The sequence below is a fragment of the Rhipicephalus sanguineus genome, chromosome 9, assembly GCF_013339695.2.
Source record: "Rhipicephalus sanguineus isolate Rsan-2018 chromosome 9, BIME_Rsan_1.4, whole genome shotgun sequence".
NCBI lineage: Eukaryota > Metazoa > Arthropoda > Arachnida > Ixodida > Ixodidae > Rhipicephalus > Rhipicephalus sanguineus.
In genome coordinates this window covers 63,665,177-63,686,543 of record NC_051184.2, presented here as the reverse complement: position 1 = coordinate 63,686,543, position 21,367 = coordinate 63,665,177, and the positions used below count along the sequence as shown (strand labels likewise).

General features: G+C 47.5%; 1 protein-coding gene across 2 annotated transcripts in view; it reads right to left on the bottom strand.

Annotated features, from left to right (window-relative positions):
* The window catches only part of LOC119405256 (ran-binding protein 3), a 55,704-nt gene extending 50,029 nt beyond the window's left edge, over nt 1-5,675 (bottom strand). For both annotated transcript variants that reach the window (XM_037672068.2, XM_037672070.2), the window contains exon 1: nt 5,637-5,675. In XM_037672068.2, the coding sequence (XP_037527996.1) occupies nt 5,637-5,649 (13 nt within the window). In that variant the 5' untranslated portion in view covers nt 5,650-5,675. The remainder of the gene's footprint in view (nt 1-5,636) is intronic.
* Between the last annotated feature and the right edge of the window lie 15,692 nt (nt 5,676-21,367).

Sequence of the window (21,367 nt, the reverse complement as noted above, 5' to 3'; positions counted from 1 at the left end):
GATCCTACTCCACTCACCGATTTCATCCCAACAAGCAGATGCAAGAACAATGAGAACACACCACTTTTTGTGCCAAACTTTCCGTCCTACTCATCATCACAACCCTGTTCTATGCCCACTGCGGGATGAAGGCCTTTCCAAATGACCAGCCCTGTCCTGCATAAGCTGACTGTCTTGTTCCTGCAAACTTAAAGGGGCCCTGCAGCACGTTTCCAAGTACTTGTCGAATGGCTTCATTAGAAGAGCTCATTGCCCCACGAATCGATTGCCCCCAAAATTTTTAGAATCCGTCAAGTATGAGCAGAGTTAGAGGAATTTGTCGCACACTTCAAGCGCTTTCTCTCTCCTTTCGTACCTGCGAGCACGGTGAAAGATACGCAGGGAGGGGGACGACAAGGGGGCAAGAAGACGCATCCCTTTGTCAGAGCGTGTCCTGACCTTGGGTACTTTTTCTTTTTCATCAAACGCGTGGCTTACTTTCAGTGCGATCGCGAGAGCATGTGCGGGCATTTGGCGGCATCCCGTGGCAGCCGCAGTAACTATGAAGCTCACGATGCTCAAATCAACCAATGGACGTGGACACTGGGTTTGCAGTGGGGTCGTTAGGGTTCGTGGCATCATTTGCCGAGAGAAGAGGGAACGATTTCTAGCTGAATTCGAGAATTATTTGCAAATTCCAGGACCCGTGCTGCGCTATAATGTTTGGCCCACTTGTTCTCAGGAGCCTCGACTACCGATCGGCAGCGTTTTCAGACCATGCTGAAAAAGTGTTTGTTGCAGGGCCCCTTTAATTTCCTCAAGCCACCTAACCCTCTGCCGGCTTCAACCGCATTTCCAATCTCTTGGTATCCATTCCAATGTTCTAATTGACCATCGGTTACGTACCCTATGCATTACATGACCTACCCATGTCCAAGCTTCTCTTTATGTCGACAAGGATATTAGCGACTCGTTTGTTCCCTGATCCATTCTGCTGTATTTCTATCTCCTAGAGATACGCCTATCGTTATTCATTCCATTGCAATAATAATAATAATATCTGGGGTTTAACGTCCCAAAACCAAGATATGATTATGAGAGACGCCGTAGTGGAGGGCTCCGGAAATTTCGACCACCTGGGGTTCTTTAACGTGCACCTAAATCTAAGTACACGGGCCTCAAACATTTTCGCCTCCATCGAAAATGCAGCCGCCGCGGCCGGGATTCGATCCCGCGACCTTTGGGTCAGCAGTCGAGCGCCATAACCACTAGACCACCGTGGCGGGGCATTCATTCCATTGCCACTGCATGGTAATTCCTTGAGTGAATTTGTTATCCTCGAAGTTTCTGCACTCTACGTTAGAACTGGTAGAATGCAATGGTTGTGCATTTTCCATTTTGGGGACAGTGGTAAAATTGCCTGGCATGATTTGGGAATGTCTGCCGCATGCGCTCCAGCCCATCCTTATCCATCGGTGAATTTCCTTTTCATGAGTAAGCTCCACATTAAGCAACTGGCCCAGGTGCCCACATTGTCTAACAAATCTAAAACAACAAGAGTGAACTTGTTCTCGTCTTATAACAACAATCATTTGAGAAACTTGCGGCAGCTCGCTCAAGCGGCCTAGCTCACACTACAATAGCGAGGCGATACGTACATCAACTGGAGTGTCACAAAAATACAAATATGCGTACGAACGAGGATGGGATTTGGCATTTCCACTATACTCGGCGACAACTTTTCTTGGCAGTACTGTGGAAGCTACAGAACCGAAACGCATGCCTGCTGCAGCGCCAAAAAGTAGTACTTAAGTTTCCTGATAATTTTCTCATTTGCCTTGCTGAAATAAATGCTGTGTTATTTATTATGAGACTCAAATAGTTGCGGGCAGTCGTAGGTAAAATACAGTTATTGTTCCACTTTGCAAGAACACCTTCCTTTTCTTTCCATTTCTTAGACAGCACCACCTTTTCAGCACGCCCGCTTTCCAAAGTAAACATGGCGCCCATGATGTAGCGGGTCAGTGTGCGGCCGCAAGCATCCTGTTTAGTTCTTGAAGAAAAATATACTCGTAATATGACATTAAGATGTACACTGAACAATCAAAACGTTTCTCTCATTCAGATTTTTCATGTATATAAATTTCTAGACACATTAACAATGTGAGCGAGCAAAACCGAAATCAGCCGCAAGCTACCATACTATTTGCGGAGCAACGTGACTGCGCGGAAGCCCTGCCGCCGTAGCCTTCACTTCACTGTCACGACGAGTTTTCGGTGCGTATAGACACAACCGCACGAAGCCAACAGGGAACGAACCAAGGAAAGCAAAGAGGGCGATGCATGCAGCTTTTCATGTAAGTGCCGCAAATGACACAAAGGAGATTGTGAGTGTATAAAAGAACTACTCGCCGCTGGTGGGAGCCAAACCCACAACCTCCGCATCATGCATGCTATGCACTACCAGCTGCACTATGGCGACGGCTGCAAATGTGGAACATTCTTTGTGCCCGATGGCAACACTTAGTACGCATACTTCATGACCAGGCAGGCAATGGATGATAAATTCTGACATTATACCCAAAGGCAGCAAATCTGCCTGTTTGATGCAGTTGATGGGTTTACGATACCAATGTCAAGCTGTGATTACGGGAGCTTCTGCTCCAAGCCCCAGCCATCATTAACAACGTAGTGGAAATAAACATATAACTACCAACTGCGCAGGTCAGCCAATAGAAATAAGCTCAATGCACTAGTCAAGGTTTAATAGACGACGAAGGATGGAGATGGCGAGAAAAACAGACAATCTCTGGCATGTGTGCTCTAGCATACAGGTTTGAGAATGCATGCGAAAGCAAGCACGAGAACGAGCAGGGTGGAAAGTGAGGCTATCGAAGCATGAATAAACAAAATGGCATCCATTACTGCTCCCCCGGTGGCAAAAGCGTCCATCCTGTAGGACAATATACAGATACATTTTAAGCAGATACGAAATACATTGCTTACAGAAGAACTGCAATGTGACGTCTTGGTTGTCCCTTACTACCGTAGCTAGATCTTCTCGCCAATATTCTGTGTCCACAGCTATCTCAAATCACACAAAGATAGCCTACAGTCTCTAGAAAGCTGAAGAACTTGTCGTGGCGGACCATTTTCTTATTTTTTTTAAATAGACAAGAAATATGTGAACAAATAGTGTTCATGAATATCATGAAAGCATTTTGTCTATTTTGTTTTCTGCATGTTCAACCCAGATTTTTCCGAAAAATGGTGAAGCAGTAGCATCCAATTAACTTGCCATTCTATGGGAATGCATATGATGGAATAGCCTTTTAAGATGGCCAAATAGAGTTTCCCGATTTTCGGGTTCAGTATTTTAGCAATACTATATAACGTTTACCAACTTTTAAGCTGCATACATCAGTACATGCATTGCTTCATATGCCCCCGTGCATTGTGTTTGGTGCTTACAGATGCCATGGCTTTCAAACAAGAAAATCCACATAATTTGTTGCATTTTAGTGTTTTTGGGATTACTTTAGACTTCTCAATGTTATTTTACCTGCTACCCTATGCAAGTACAATTCAGCATACACTGACCACTCACAGTTGGTACGGCTGTATTAGCTGGAACATCTGTACAATACCAAATGTATGCATTATATTCTGGCTCCCCTGATAACAACTCCTATGTTATGAGTTTGTCAAACTCGTAATTTTAGTGAAATGTCAGGAGCTTCAGGTAAACAGTGTTGCTCACATTTTTCGAATGTAAAATGCAGTGTGCAAAGATTTTGTGGGCTTTCATAGAGAGCAAGGGGCGGCGGGATGGCGGGCATTTTGCGAACAAATCGTTCAGCGCTGTTAAGATTGGCTGCCGTGTACAGACGAGAAGTGTGCGCTGCTTAGCAGGAAGCCAACTTTAGACGGGTAACATACCACAGCAAATAGAATTTACAGTGGCTGCAGAGCAACCAGGCACAGCATGTTAAGAATCATGTTGATCAGCATTAACAAGCGCTCTCAAAACTGACAAGTTATGCATTCTTTTTATAGCGTAGTATCAACACAGTAACATGCATGTGCAATCAATGAATCACGTACGAAGTGTAATGCCGGAGGTGCTTTGTCAAAAATGTGTCATTTAAGCTGGGCACACTGCGTGCAAAGGAAATGGGTGCAATTAAAAATGCTGTTCACTGCAGTACAGTCAAACTAAGCCCTTCCTGTTGTATCTCCGATGCCAAAGAAGGAGTGAAAGAGGAGTTAATTGGTACAATACTTCCTAGATTCAGGCACATTGGCAAACAGCTCCGTGCCCCAAGTGTCAAGAACTCTTGTAGCTAGGAAGTAACGCGTCAAACCCACACGTAAGCTCTAAAAGTTGTCAGTGTTAACTCGTGGGGCCGGAAATCACACAGACATGCTCAGGGTTAATTGAGAAGCTGGCCAGACTGCTCTTTTATATCTATCATCTGAATCCACGCTCCATGAAACGACCCTCGAAAACACTCGGCTCAGGTTACCAACGCTGATCGCTACCGTGGAGCAAAAGATTTTTTTTCCCCCACACGTGTTTCAAACAGGAGACGTTCGTCTGATTCTCGTAAGGCCGCGCCAAAAGAACAGTGCAAAACAACGGTACTCGCTTCGTCAACGCTGTTCTCGCAATGCTAGATTCCCCTATCCCATCGCGGTAGATTTGACAGTACGTATCCCATAATGAAGTTACTGCTCAACGGAATGAGTGGCGCTTTTTTGAACGCCCCGAGAAAGTTAACCGTGCGAACAGAGCGAGGGGGAGGGGTAGGAGGAGGAGAGAAGATCTTGCGACGTACGTACTGCTGTCAACGCCGCCGCAAAAGCAAGAAAATAGGCCACAGCGCAGGCTCTGGCTGCGTATCTGTGTTGCAGCGGGGCCCCTATCTTTCGCTACCGGCGCACTGCGCGTCACGCTCACAACACCAGCTTGCTCTGTAAACCCGCAGACAACGAACAGAAAGAAATCATGCCTCGTCATCCAATGTTTTCCATTCCCCAGCCACTTTGAGCAGCGCCCCACAACAACAAAAAAGAACAGGGGAGGCCCGCAAACGCAGCAAAAGTCACGTCGCCAATACGCGCCGCCGATGCGACAACCCAACACCGCGCGCCCCAACTAAACAGGCCCGCAACACTTTATTTTAGGCGCATTGCCGGTGATTTGGGGACGGTGCGGAAGCAAAACGAGCGAGCGATCGGTTTTCCTGTCCCAGCGTGAAAAAGATGCCGCGGGCTCTCTTAGAACTATCTCGGAAGCCTTCGCCAGGGGAACAACGTTCACTTAGTACGCTCTGTGAAGCCGCGGCGTCTTACGCTAAACGCGCCCGCAAACGCTGCAGGACCGAGTCGTAGTCGCGTCATTGTTCACAGACAGCGCCCTTTTTTTTCGCAGCCCAGTGCGAAAACGTTAAGGCAATATTCTGGCACATTCGCAGCGCGGTCGTCCACCACGGATTTCGACACAGTGGCGGCACGCGAAACGAAATAAAAAAATTAAGCGGCAGCGTTTCGATGGGCGCGATCCCGTAACCGAGAGACGTACTTTGGCTGCCCGGACGAAAGCGACAGCGACAATCCTTTCTTTTTTTGCTCCATTTTCAGGGAGGTAAGCTTACCTTTCTCCGCCATCTTGAGAGGCTCCCACGGTACAGTGGCTAGAATACTAGAAGTGTGATCACCGCCAAGCGGCTGCAATGGGAGGTAGTGACGCCGCCTTGCGATGTTTCCGCTAGGTGGCGCGCGCTGTCGTATACACGTCAGGCTCTCAGGCTGCGCACGTTGTTCAATGCTGGAACTCGCCGGTTAGACGTGATTCTTTTGCCTGTTTACGCTGTTCTTTCGTGCTACATTTGCTGGTCGGACAGCCTAGTCGTGTTTACGTTATGTCTTTTGCGGAGTGTGTGCCATGAGCAGACGTCAGAGCCACTGTTTTGTGCCCAGATGCTCAACTGGGTACAAATCGTGCAAGCAGAAGCTTTCATTGTTCGGAGTCCCGAAGACGACCATTTGTTCCAGCAGTGGCAGCGTAATATACCAAGAGCAGACGAGCCTTTGGAAAAGAATGCTGCCGTTCCAATCCCCGAGATCCAATCGAAAAGCTATTCGGGATGATTCGTCAGTTATCCGGGTGCAATGATCATCCCACATCGACCCAGTTCCTTGCTGCCGTGAATTCCCTTAGCTTTTGCAATTTGGTAAAAGCACCAGACACGGGCAACTGTGCAGGTGACACACTTACGTCATTAGTTGGAACTGATGAAGTGGCCATCCATGTTGACAATTTACTGGACACTGGAAACCTGGACGAAGATTCAAGTGTACTACAGGCATCGACTATCCTTTCTGACCATGTGTATCCTGTGCAAGTCAGTGACGGAAGACTGGTGTACTATTTGGCCGGCTATGTGGCAAGGAGGAAACTTATGGCAACTAAATGCCAGGACTGTTTTGAGCAGGTGCTCAAATCCCTCGAGAACGCAGATAAGGATCTTGCGTCATTCGCAGCATTCTGTGATGTTGGAGGGCTTTTGTACCTGTAACCTAAACTATTTTCATTTGTGGAGGCACTGGAGGACACATTCACATCGTGGTTCAGTTATAATAAGCTCTAAAGGGACCAGGGGCGTAGCCAGAAATTTTTTTCGGGGGAGGGGGGGGGGGGGTCTGTGCGTGCCTATATACGCAAGCAAAACTGAAAAATTTCGGGGGGGGGGGGGTTTGAACCCCCCGCCCCCCCCCCCCCCCCTTGGCTACGCCCCTGAAAGGGACACTATAGTTGAACTTCTTAACTCAATGCAGACCGTACCATCCGTATAGTGTGCGACGCACACAAGCAAGATCTGACGAGCAACATAATCAAGTTTTTTGTTCTCACACGGCTTCACTTCTTTACGAAATCTCTAAACCATGCTCTAAACAAACAGAGAAGTTCTGCAAGAGAAAGATCAAAGCACTTCAAGTTTCGAAGGGCGATGTTATGTGCATCACCCTGTAATGTGCTAGCTTTCTTCCCTACTTTGATTCCCCCAACTTTAAATAAATGTGTAAGAAGACTAAAATGCTCTCCGATTTTTCTGTGCAGTTGTTAATTGAAAAATATTTCCACTGTGAATACGCAAGAATACTTAAGTTCTTGAAAACTATCTCATGCAAAATGTGTATAACAACATGAAGAAAATTGACATCAGTGTCATAGTAGCATTTTTTTTTCGTGCTTCTTGAGGTTGCTTATAACCTTGTGAAATGGCAATCCCCCAAAATGTTAATCAGTTACATTTCTCAGCATCAAGGAACGATCGCAAGCAGTGGCAAGCTTAGCTGGCCGCGATGTTTGCGAACGATGTAAAGCTTCACTTATGATACTGTGCGTACGGTCATGCCATACGGTGATAATGTTTGATAATATCTGCCGCAGATTTCATTTCTTTATGAGGCACTTACGCCCTGCTATATAGTAGAGACACTAATAAAAATTTACGGCGCAAACAAAACCATATGAGCCACAAATCAGCCTTGACATGGCAGCTTCGCTGCAGCGAGCCGAGCGAGCGACGTGTAAGCTACAACCAGCGCCACCTAGACAGCGCCGGTCGAGGCATCGGTGGAGAGCGTCAGCGCAGGCGGCGCGGTCTTCACACTTCCCTATTCTAGCCACTGTACCCACGGTGTTTTTGTTTTGTTGAACATACAGTGTACTAGAATGGGGCAGTGGGCTCACTGCCGTATCCCTGCGCCGCGCCGCCATGGCCCTCTCCGCGTCGACAGCCTGGGCGCCCGCCAGGGGCGCTGCCGCCAGTTTCTCCTGAAAACTTCTCTTGCGGGGTGCGAAGCGCGTCCCCTGCTCGGGGTTACGCTGGTTACGATGTAGTTCCGGGGGGATCAACAAACGCGGAGTTGAAGGCGGTAAGAGGGCCACCACAATGACACTTAAAAGAGACCACAAAAAAAAAAAGGAGGGAGGAGGGGGCCGAGCATTTACTTCTTCTTTTAAGCTGATTCCCCTGCAGTGCATGTTGACGCCATTCATTCGTTTGAAGGACCTTTGTCGATCGGCACCACTCGTGCCGCTTTGCTGCACTTACGTATGCTTGTTTTTCTGAAGGATCGGCATTTGTGTCTGTCCGCAAACTGCAACTGTCTCAAAGACGGTCCGCCGCTGCATCTGGACGGGAGGGACGCGCTACAGCCTCCGGCAGTCGTGCACATAGGGCATGCAGCGTACGTGCAGATAAATTGCTGGGGCAGCGTTCGACAACAAAAACAGCTGAACCCAAAGAAGCTAGGAGTGACCGCGTAGTCAAGTGCGGTAACAATAACAGCAAAAAAAGCAAAACAAAACAGGAGGGGGGTGACAGCAAAACCATACTCGTATAGAAAAAGGAGATGTAGAGGGGAGACTGAAGTAGCTGTCATCAGGAAGCGGGAGACCCGTAGGGATTGGGCTCCTTTTGGGATGCTTCAGTGCCTGTTAGATCAACGTCGTCGTCGGCTGTTTATTGGTCGTGACCATTTCTGCATTGTTAATCGTGGCAAGCATTTGCGCATACATAGGCATGCAGGGGTTTGTGTAAATAAAATCAGTTCAGACGTCTATCAGGCCAGGAGGAGCAGCAAATCTGCCTGCCCATTGCCGGGTGTGCGGCTGTTCTCCTGATCTGAAAGGCACGCAAATTATTGGTAAGGGAACCACGCAATTAATACGAACGGGAAGTGATTGAAGCGGAAATCTGGAAACATATGGTTCGAACAAATGAATTACTGTATCTGTCACTATCAAAGAAAGAGATTGCTTATTTTTAAAAAATGTGGTTACTGATGTCATTCTCTGTTATTGTGAATCACACGTGTTTTATGTATGACGCATGCGCGCTTTGCTTATCAGGGAACGTTATGTGGTTTCATTATAAGCCTGTTGCTAGTTCCAGCGAGTGTCTTCTCTTCTTGTGTAAGCGTCCGTAAGCTGTTTTTTTCGTTTCTTCAAGTATGTGTACCAACAGGCCCAGCAACAGATTCTCCTCAGCTCATATATGCGAATAAAAAAAAGAAAAAAAAAGTGAGGCGTTGTTGTGGGGCTCGAAAGGCGAGAGTGAAGTCGCTATGATCGTTACAGTGGCGAAAGGGCATTGAAATCTTATCGATCAGCAGGACAAAAAAAAAAAAAAAAACTTCAAACGCAACTACACGCCCTATCTGTTACTGCAGCGGCTACGTGGAGGAGCATTCATCTATGCAATAGCCGCTTAAAACATTGCCCACCCACCGTAAATCAGTCACAGCGACAGTAATTTATTTCACAACTCACAGAAAAGTTGCATCAAAAGAAGCTCCATGTGTTGCGCACCGTAACTTTGACTTTTCTTGCGTGCAAAACAGCAACGCGCGCTAGCCGCGCCCAGCAATCCGCCGGAAAGTTTCAGGTGACGCTGGGAGCCGCGCCGCCTGTCGGCGGCGACATGAAGTGCGTCACGCTCCGCCGCTCAGTGAGCGCACTACAAACTTCAAGAACACTGTAGTTGAACAACTCCGACACGCGGTGACGCTGTTGTCGCTTTTGTTCCTTGATGACGATGGCACTAGGACAGGTAGAAATAAAAAAGAAAACATCATTATGGTGGCTGTGACGTTTACGTAGTTAATTCAGGTCTTCGAGGCCGTTGTTCTGCTGGCTGCAAGTGGGAGACAAGATTTAAGGGGCCAGCAGGATTGAGTTTAATAGTGCAAATTGTGTGAAACTCGATGGACGTCTTAGTCGCCCAGTTTTTAACTGTACGTTGTCCGAAACTCGACTGTGAAGTGTTTTCTGCTCCCGCAATCGCTTAAACCACACAAACATTGCCTCTAATAAGATGTGCATGTTTAATTAAAAGGGTCACTAACTGGTGAAACGATTTTTTCCGTATCAGTAAATTACCCTATCACACCAACGAAATCACAACCCTTGCCGCCAAAATACGCTTGGTGAGCGGGAAAACGCAGAAACTGAATGTGCAGGCAGTGACGCCAACTTGAAGACACTGCACTAACTCGCTGTGACGTCAAAGGTTTGTACGGCGACTACTTGGGGCTACATAGTTCTCAATCACTGAAAATGAAGTACATCGTCCTCTAAAGGGGCTAGATACTTTCAGCAAATTTCGTTGAGGCAAAAAATTGGCCGCGTATCTGCGTGATTCGCTGCAAATGTCGCTGCTAAAGACGATAGAATAGGTGCTGCGTTAGAGTTACTGTTAGGGTGCCTTGATGCCCGCGCGCTCCGCTGAGGGTGAGGACAGGCGCGTCGTCTGCTACGACGGCCGCCATTGCGAATCCCGCCGCAGCTCGGCAGCATGCGAAACGCGCTACACAAAGCGCTTGCGGTGCGCGGATACGTCCGGAAATAAGTGCACGCTACTGAGCTTTCTCTTTTTCTTTTCTTTTTTTAAGCTTGGGCAGCTTTTATTGCTGTTGTTGCCTATAAATGTTTATTAAGGAAGCATGTAATTCACGTAAGCCGACGGCCTGTGCATGTGTTACGCGCTAGAGGTAGACGTAGACTCTGTTATGTTGAAAACCAATCCTCTTCCTTACGCCAGAAACGACAAAGTCTAAAGCCTTACTTAATTTTCTCGTAAGCTCTGCATTCCAAATACACAAACAATCGTTTAAAGTATTTGTATACATGTCAGCAGCAGCAGTATATGTATCTGAACACACACAATTTAGTGTTGCGAAGCTACCTAAGCGCGATTAAGGTGGTTCATTTTGCTAAGTTTGCAAACAATTTACTCGTTTATTATAAACGGCACCATACATGTTGCACATAGAATAAAGGACCGAGGGGCAGTATGGGGCGAATATTCTGCTAAAATGAAACGAAAGCTTTTTTATCATTATTATTGCTGACATTTCTTGCTCACAATCTGTAGCCGCTACTGTATCGGCACTCGAGTTGCACCTTGAGTTCTTATCAAAACTATGAATACGTTGTTGAGTAGTTCGCCGTAAAAATTTGCATGCGCGCAGTATCAGTGCGTTTTTCCTTCTTTTTCTATCTGCAGTTTCTTTTTCTGTATCTGCAGGTTTTCTCGCATGCCCAATTGCATGCACATATTATTGAGTGTTTCCAATACTGTTTTACACTTTTGCGGCAGATGCACGGCGTCGTTTATTTGTCTCTTTTATTAATAATAATATCTGGGGTTTTACTTGCCAGAACCATGATATGCTTATGAGGCACGCCGTAGTGGAGGGCTCCATGAAGTTTGACCACCTGGTGTTTTCTAACCTGCACTGACATCGCACAGTACATGGACCTCTAGCATTTCGCCTCCGCGTAAATACGACCGCCGCGGCCGGGATCGAACCCGTGACTTTCGGGTCAGCAGCCGAGCTCCGTCACCATTATACGACCGTGGCGGACGTATGTTTTAAAGCGAAAGCCTTAAATGCCTCATCAAACGCGAAATTTGACCGTCGGCGTCCCGCGTCTACGGCGTCAGCGTACCACGACGTTGGCAACGAGGGATGCAAAAAATCATCGTCACGTGATGGCGTCATCATATGACATCATCATGGCTTCACAAATTTTGGTGTGACGTCATATGATGCCGTTATCACATAACATCGTAGCTTGGTCAAAAGTGGGCAGATCATGGAGGCAGTGCAAAACCAGGTGAGGTGCCTCCGATCTTGGAGGCAATGCAAAACCGCGCTTTGCGCGCAAAAAACTGAGAAGAAGTTGGCTTTCGCTTTCGAGCCGTCTTAAGCGAACGCATAAGGGAGCCTGTGAGTTTTTATTTCATTAACTGGTTTTCCATGACGTACTCATTGTACAACTTGACTTTGTTTCTTGTATTTTTTTACTGACATAGCATGTCTACTGTACACAATGCTTCCCCGTCTTGTTGTTTTCATGCGTCTTCTTTGTATAGACGCTTCGCGAGAACTGTTTGTATGCTCATTGCTGTATGAGACAGCACCATGTTTGACGTCTGCATCCCAGGTCAGTGGGCATGGGCTGAAGATTGCCTTTGCGAGTGCTTCATGCCGCTTGAGTTACGTCGGCGAAAAGCTGGTGGAGATACAAAATTTCAAAAAAATATTTCTCAAGTTAAAAAAATAATACCCTTTTGTAACTTTGTCTATGTTTAGCTAATACATAGAGGCTTCAAATGAAGTATAGTGCATATTTTTAGTCCGACCACCAAGGCAAGTTTTTTGACGATGAATACAGAGCTTTTCACAAAAAAAGTGAAATTCGCAATTTTTTTCAGACGATTTGCTACACCTTCAGCGACTAAATTATTTTTCTTTTGTGTATGTCGATTAGGCTTCCAGTATATAATTAATTTCTACCCTTTGAGGTTGCCTTGTTCCTGGAAAAAAATATCAAACTTTGCAACTTTATTCAATTTTGCTCGTGCGAAAAGCCCTCGAAGAATCAATATACATAAACAAGTCATTATTTTTACAGTTACATCACTTCATTAGCTTGCCGGAAATACCATTTTATTGAGTGCATCCTATAAACACCCTTTGAAAAAAATTGTTGTTTGATGCCCTTTAGCTCAGTCGGCGCAAAACTACAGACTATCACAAACAGGCGGGAAAATTTTTGGCAACAGAAATAAACGAGCAGAACGAGTTTTGAACTTCAAGAAAAGCGTGGAAATTTTTTCAGCCATATTTGTGATGGTCGGAAAAACGCTGGGTGATTTGGCATGGAATGACCCATATATATATATATATATATATATATATATATATATATATATATATATATATATATATATATATATATATATATATATATTGCCACGAGTAAAGATCGCCTAGCACTGTTCTTGGCAGGCTTGTATGTGCCGCTGTCGAAAAGATGATGAGGACGAGCTCGTGGAAAAGACGATGAGGTCGTTGTGCCAGTGATCGGACCAGCAAGACCACCTGTCACATTTAGAAACAAACATCGTTATAGCGACTGACGCTTCAGTTTGTGAAGAAAAGGCAGGAGTGGGAATTGCATCCTCAGCTTTGGATTGGTCTTTTTCAATTCGATTACCCGACTTTACGCCTATTTATCAAGCGGAATTGCTTGCCATTGTCCTAGCCTTACGTAAATTGCCCCTATCAATAACAGAAGCTGTCATTCTGACAGATTGTTTATCTATCTGCTCTGCATTAACTGCACCTAATTGCTCGAATGCCTTAGAAGTATTTTATTCCCTTGTCCCAAGACATTATCGCCTTATTCGCTTAGTGTGGGTACCAGGGCACAAGGGTCTAATCCTCAATGAATATGCAGATGCACTTGCGGTGGCATCACATAATGGTCCCATAATCTCGATATTGCCGACGGTGGCGTTCGTGTCAGCAGCACGATTTGAAAAGTTTGCAACGTCGGATACCTTTGCCAAATCGGCTTTGGCAACATCTGAGTTTCCACACCTTAAGTATCCATGGAGAAATCGTTGGTGCTGCACTAGAAGGGAAGAAGTATCAATTACCAGGATACGATGCCGCGTTCCCCCACTGAACTTCTACCTACACAGGTCGGGTCTGGTACAGTCACCCTTATGCCTCCACTGCAACGAGAGTGAATCTCTGCATCATTTCTTTTTAACATGCAGATTGTTCACAAATCAAAGAAAACGATTGCTAGATCAACCTCTCCGAAGGATGGGCTTAAATTTATCCCTTCCGGTGATTCTTTCCTTTGGTGCAACTGAAATGGGCTTTAGCCACAGGAACGTTTGCGCAGCCGTGTGCGAGTTTTTACGGGCAACAAAAAGAATAGAATGTTAAGTTTATGCACCATTTCACTGTTTCAACCTATTCAAATGTTTTTTTTTTTAACATTTGGACTGTACCAGTGAATCTAATTTTTTAAAACATTCATTCCTAAACTTATTCGTATTGTAAAACAATTTAATTTCTAAAATAAGGTACCGCCTGTTTCATGGCCGATCCCCCGTGGTGGGTTGCGCCAAGTAACTGAGGACCAACCAACCAACCAACTGACGTTCTGCTGTACTGCTAGTTACAGGTTCCCGTTACAGCATCACGTGACATTACTGGTGGAGGTGCGGGGTTGCAGTCTATGCACTGCGACCACCAGGAAGATCCCGACACCAACAGCGACGCCTTGGAAGAACCAGCTGATCTTCGGCGTAGTCGGCGGCAATTAGGCCTACCACCCGAATTCGGCCCTCTTCCAGAACGCTCTAGAAACATGGCAAGCGCGACAACGGCAAGCCAGACGGAAGAGACCACGGCCCCGTCTGTCCCATGGCTTTTCAACGCCCTGCGAACCCCAAAACCCTTCCATGGGGACGCATACGAAGACGTTGAAGACTGGCTGGACCAATACGATCGAGTCGCCGTCGCCAACGAATGGGACGAGCATCGGAAGCTCCGGTATGTTTACTTCTATCTGGAGGATTCGGCGCGCATTTGGTTTGAGAACCATGAAGCTGCTTTGACAACCTGGCCGGAGTTTTGTACTCAGCTGCGGAACACGTATGGAAGTCCCGACCGGAAAGAGCAAGCAGAACGTCTCCTCAATTCCAGGAATCAAAGACCAAACGAAAGCGTTGCCATGTTCGTTGAGGAGATGTCTCGGCTGTTCCGGCGAGCTGATCCCGCAATGGCAGAAGACAAGAAGGTACGCTTCCTGATGCGGGGCGTAAAAGAGCATCTGTTTGCAGGACTTGTGCGCAACCCACCAGCTTCTGTGGCGGAATTCCTTCGTGAAGCCACAACGATGGAGCGAATGCTAACACAGCGGTCTTCTCAGTATGAGCGGCCGAACAACCTTTCATGTCTGTCATCGGCTTTGGCAACACCGGACGTCGCGACCATCAGGGACCTCGCGGAGCCAGTGCGCAGCATCGTACGCGAGGAGCTGCAAAAGTTTCGCACAGTGTCTCACCAGCCCCAAGTGGCTGCTCTAACGGACGTAGTCCGCGAAGAGGTACGGCAGCTGGTACAACCGTTGGTGGCGCCTCCAGCCGAAGCTCCTCTCCTAACGTACGCGGAAGCTTTGCGCACTCCTGCGCCGGCTGTCAGCTATTCCCCCCGACCTTCGACCTTGCAGACGCCGCAGTACTTCTCGGGCCCACCATATGACCAGAACCCGCGACTTAATGTGCGGAAATCTAGTGTGTGGCGCGCCCCCGACAATCGGCCCCTTTGCTACCATTGTGGTGAGCCAGGACACTTGTACCGTCAGTGTTCGTACCGACACATGGGCCTCACTGGCTTTCGGCCAGATGCTCGTCGACCCCGTGATGGTGAACGGCCCCGCGCTATTGCCGAGTACTTGGCAAGCCATCAGTCGCCAGGTCTTCAGCGACGCCAATCCCGCTCTCCGTCTCCTCGACGTTCCACATCCCCGGGTCAACACTCCACCTTCGCCGACGTTGTTGCGGGACGATCGCCTAGGTCCCCTAGCCCACGCCGGGGAAACTAGGAGCAGCGGCCTCCGGGGGTGGGACCGCTGCTTCACGATCGTTAAAACATCCTCCTCCGACTCGTCCGCCGACATCCGACGACACCTTCTCGCCGACACCCCCCATTGACGACAAACGCGTTTCTGCTGACATTTCCATTCTTATCGACAACCATCCAGTAACTGCTCTGGTCGACACTGGCGCCGATTATTCTGTTATCAGCGCAGAACTCGTTGCTGAACTAAGGAAGGTTACGACTCCTTGGGGGCATGGACCAAACCTCCGGACAGCAGGAGGTCACCTCTTGACACCGATCGGGAGATGCACCGCCAGGCTGCAAATCCGTGAGTCGACATTTATCGCTTCGTTCATCGTGTTGCGCGAATGTTCCCGGAAAGTTATCCTTGTCATGGATTTTCTCCGCGAGCACGGAGCTGTTATTGATCTTCGAGACTTACTCATAACGTTTGCGGACGGCCATGTCCCGAAACCAAGGGATACCAATGTGCAGAGGACAGCGCTTCGCATTGTCGACGACGCCGTCACACTTCCGCCGCGAACCAGTATGTTCGTGACTGTACAGAGCGACACAGATCATGGCAGTAGCGGTATCGCCGAAGCAAACCTGTCGGTGCTCTTGGCTCGGCAAATCTGCGTTGCCCGCGGCACAATCCAAATCCAACGTGGGATGACTGAGCTCTTGCTTACGAATTTCAGCGGCGAATACCAACATTTGGCCAAGCGGACGGCCGTCGCTCACTTCGAAGCAATTGACGATGAAGCATGTTCAACGATTGCTCCGATTTCCGCAGCCGTCAAAGGTGACACCTCGGTGGCCAATACAGTCGATGTCAATCCGAAGCTGTCATGCGCGCAGAAGGAGCAAATCCGCTGTGCTACACATGTTTAGTGACTGTTTTGCGTCTACAACCAAAATAAAGCAAACCCCGACCGTGAAGCACCGCATTATAACGGACCCTGCTGAACGACCAGTACGCCAGCACGCCTACCGAGTGTCACAAAAGGAACAAGAGGTTATACGTTCTCAGGTGAAGCAGATGCTCGACGACGACGTAATCCAACCCTCGACCAGTCCATGGGCGTCCTCCGTCGTACTGGTAAAGAAGAAGGACGGCACTCTTCGATTTTGCGTCGATTACCGGAAGCTCAACAAAGTGACGAAGAAAGACGTTTACCCTCTTCCACGCATCGACGACTCACTGGATCGCCTTCGACATGCACGATATTTCTCCTCCATGGATTTACGAAGCGGCTACTGGCAGATCGAAGTCGATGAACGCGACCGCGAAAAGACAGCCTTCATAACTCCTGATGGTCTGTACGAATTTAAAGTGCTGCCATTCGGCCTGTGTTCTGCTCCCGCTACATTCCAAAGAATGATGGATACAGTACTGTCAGGTCTTAAGTGGGAATCATGCCTTGTTTACTTAGACGACGTTGTTATCTTTTCACAAACGTTTGAGCAGCACTTGCAGCGGCTCCGATCTGTCTTTGTCGCAATTCGTACGGCAGGCCTATCACTGAAACCAGAGAAATGCCATTTTGGTTACGATGAACTAAAGTTCCTCGGCCACCTTGTTAGCCACGATAGTATTCGGCCGGACCTAGAAAAGACATTGGCTGTCGCTGCATTCCCACCACCTGCCAACAAACGTGACGTGCGTCAATTTTTAGGCCTCTGCGCATACTACCGACGTTTTGTGCAAAATTTTTCAAACATAGCCGAACCTCTGACCCGTCTGACAAAAGATGGTGTTCCCTTTGCGTGGGGCCCTGAGCAAACACGCGCCTTCGCCGAACTTCAGCAGCGCCTTCAGACTCGGCCCTTACTCGGACACTTCGATGAAGATGCCGACACTGAACTGCACACAGACTCTAAGCCAAAAGAGAGCAACGGGGGTATAGGGGTTCCTCCTTTGAGGGAGCAAGTGCATTGCCACTCCCATTACTCTCCTAAAAGGAGCAACGGGAAGGGGATGAACCGTTGCTCTCCTTTCAGTTGCTCCTTCAGGGGATGAACGGTTAGTCCCCCAACTTGCTCCTTGAGGACCAACTGTTACTCCTTCCTGATGCTCCTCAAGGGAGCAACGGATGCTCCTTCCCGTTACTCCTTAATTTCTTCTGGGGCCAAAAAAAAATTCGTTTTTGATTGACTTATAGAGCATATTGAGGTTTATACAGATATTTGTTTGGATGCACAAACGATATACAGACATCTCACTCAGAAATAAATTTCAGAAAATTTGCAACAAACACACAGGATTCGAACTCGTGACCCCTTAATCTCCTTGCGCGTAAGCTAACCACTAATCCACCACACGCTACGGCCCCGTTTGAAAGGAAACGGGGTTATGTATGTACCGACGGGTCGTTGCGCGTTCTGACACTTTAAGGAAATGAACATAGGCGTGCAGAACCATTGGTGATGTTCAAAAGAGAATCGAAAGTAACAGTGTAAACATCTGAAAACGTCAGGGTAATGAGTCTCTCGGGAAAACACAGGCTTTGCCACAGCTCGCTTTTGCGCTAGCTAAAAGGCCAGCAATTTCTTTTTTTTTTTTGCCCGGAGGTGTGTTTTCTTCTTTATTATCATTATTATTATTAATATCAATGTTAATAATTTTTTTTGCGGAAGAGTCACCTCCCCTTTGAAAAGACAACACAGCTTGAGCTGATAACGTCCATTTGCTCTGAGATTAAACACAAAGTCAAACTACCGGACCCGATTGCGATAGCTGCCCTCCAGCAAAATCAGCAAGTGACAAGGTAGAGATGAGGGGGGGGGGGCAGCGGCATTAGCTCGCTGTCAGTCTTTCTGCGCATCGCGATAAAAGTGTTCGTTGCGTGATCTCTGCTGCAACCCTGCAGTCGGGGCTTATGCTGATTTGTACTGGAGACGGCCGTTCAGCAAAAAACCGCAAATGTAAAGTCTATCAACTGTGTACTTCTCTCAACCGCTTCTTTGTCGTGAAGTATATACGGAGTCTCGCGAAGCTTCGCATTTTATTGCCACATTCTCAGGCTATATATTTATGCCAAGTGTTATACGCAAACACACCAGTTAGCTTGCGACGACAGCAGCTTCAGGTGCTGGCGTTCTAGTGCAACCATGCCTTTTATTAGGTACGTTTAGCTTGCATTAGGGGCTTTTAGCTTTACGTTACCGTGTTGTATACGAGTTGCCGGAAGGAATCTGTGCATGCGCGGGCCTTTACGGAACGTGAACTACTCGCCGGATTGGCTTTAAATGTATACGGCCCTATCTCGCAAATCCACCTTCGTTCGCGGCTACTCGCGATACCCGCTTTACCGAGGCTCCAGCCGCCGAGTAAAAATAAGCCGAAGTGCGAGCGCCAATTGCGATCACCTTGTTTCAGCGGCTAAGGTCACTAGAGTGAGCTAGAAATAGAATACCGAAGCTGTAAGCACGTGAGAAGCCTTGACATAAATACCCCGACAGGCTGAATAGGTGGCGCCATCTAGCGGGAACAAGATGAACCAGGCAAGCAAAAAATTGTTATTACAGAAACATCGTGCGTTCTACTTCTGGTGTAAATGCCTTGCCGCGGCATAATTACGAATGAGTTATCTTTTCAATCGTTTTTTTCCTCAAAAACACTAGGCGAAAACAAACGTGCCCATACTATGGTTGCACGAAACGTCACAAGATGGCGACACCATCGTCGCCATCTTGTCGCCAAGGACAAGCGACCGCAGGACGAAGTCAACGAAATATGAGAAATATATCTAGAGAAAAAATCCATTGTGCAGAAATTGGTCGAGGCAAAAATTAAAGGCGAAAGTGAACGCTGGGTGACAGAGATTCACGAAAAAAAGGAGGCCGCACCTAGGATATTTTGGAGCCACATAAAGGCGCTAGGTAGGAAGTCTGTCACAACGCAACAACATATTCTCGATGAAGGAGGAAATCAATTGGAAGGGTACGAAGCGCTGCAGTGCTGTACGTAAAATATAACGCCGAGGAGATGCATTTTATGCTGCTGCCGCGCTCACCTGCGATGAAATGCGCCCCGCAAACGCGGTAGTGCGTCGCCGATTCGTCCAGGTCTTCGCGACGAATTCTGCTCAGCCATAGAGCTCTCCGCTTTGACGACAGCTCCGTTGTCTTCGCACACTGTCCTGATATAACTTTCGGCACGACATAGAACCCTACCCGTTGAAAGTTCTCGTCGTTGGGGCTGTTTCTTGTGCGGTTGGAGCAACCGTAAACAGCGCAGTTCACCATAGCCGATTGACGCAGCTCGACGCGCAACAACGTCCTGCGGCTTGGGCTCACTTTTACAAGTCCATGCAACACGCAGTGATAGGGGACAGTTCCAACGCCGTACTATCGTTAATGAAACACGCGAGTACACGGAAGGCAAGGAAACACCACACAACACCTAGCGTGGGTCGGCTGCTGCACGAGAACCGCAAAAATGGCGCCCAGCTCGGGGCACCGCAGCGCCACAAGGCTGAAGGAAAAATTCCAAAGCGCACTGCCGCGGGTTTAGATGGGATTCCCGTTAGCCTCATTAACGAACTAGGAAATAGCACTAAAGAAGCACTGCTGAAAGCTGTAGAAAAATGCTTAAAGGACAGGCAAATACCGGATAGTTGGCGAAAAGGTAGAATGAACTTAATCTATAAAGGCAAGGGAGAAAAGGATAACATTCGCTCGTATAGACCACTAACCATTACATCGGTACTATACAGGTTGGCGATGCAAGCAGTAAAAATGAAAATAGAAAAGTGGGCAGAACACAACGATATTTTGGGACAACTCCAGAATGGATTTCGAGTCGACAGGCGGTTAGACGATAACCTGTTTGTTCTCACTCAGTGTATAGAAATATCTAAAATAGAAAATAGGCCCTTGTACATGGCTTTTCTAGACATCACTGGGGCGTACGACAACGTTCATCAGGAAATTTTGTGGGATATATTGAAAGGAATTGGCATAGGCGACGACTGTATACAGCTTTTGAGGGAGATATACCGAGAAAATACAGTTTGCATAGAATGGGAAGGAATGAGTAGCAAAGAGAACGTTGAGATTGGCAAGGGGCTGAGACAGGGATGTCCTTTGTCCCCGCTGTTATTCATGCTGTACATGGTGAATATGGAAAAAGCGCTAGAAGGTAGCAACTTTGGTTTTAATCTGTCACACAAACAGGGCGGCGTGATGATTGAGCAGAAGCTTCCAGGATTATTTTATGCTGACGATATTGTCTTATTTGCTGACAGTCGAGAGGATATACAGCAGCTGGCGGATATATGCGGAAGGGAAGGGGAAGCTCTAGGACTAGGATTTAGTGTAACAAAATGTGGATTGATGGTATTCAATGACCCTTGTGATCAGGCGGTGTCAATACAGGGCCAAGAAATACCGAGAGTGAACGAATACAAGTACCTCGGAGTATGGATAAATGAGGGTGACAGGTACATGGAGGTACAGGAAAAAGCCTCAGCAGCAAAAGGAAAGAGGAATGCTGCAATAATGAAGCACAGAGCATTGTGGGGATACAATAGGTACGAGGTGCTTCGAGGTCTGTGGAAGGGTGTAATGGTTCCGGGGCTTACTTTTGGGAACTCAGTGGTGTGCATGAGGGCAGAGGTGCAATCGGGAATGGATATAAATCAAAGGACTGTGGGACGCCTCGCGTTGGGTGCTCACGGGAAGACGACAAATGAGGCTGTAAAGGGCGATATGGGATGGGCAGGTTTTGAGGCGAGGGAGGCTCAGAGCAAAATAAGGTTCGAAGAAAGGCTAAGGAATATGAAGGAGAGTAGATGGGCAGAGAAGGTGTTCCGTTACTTGTATAGGAAGAGCGTGGACACACAGTGGAGAAAAAGAACTAGGAGGCTCACTAGTAAATATACGGCTGGTAGTGTAAGCA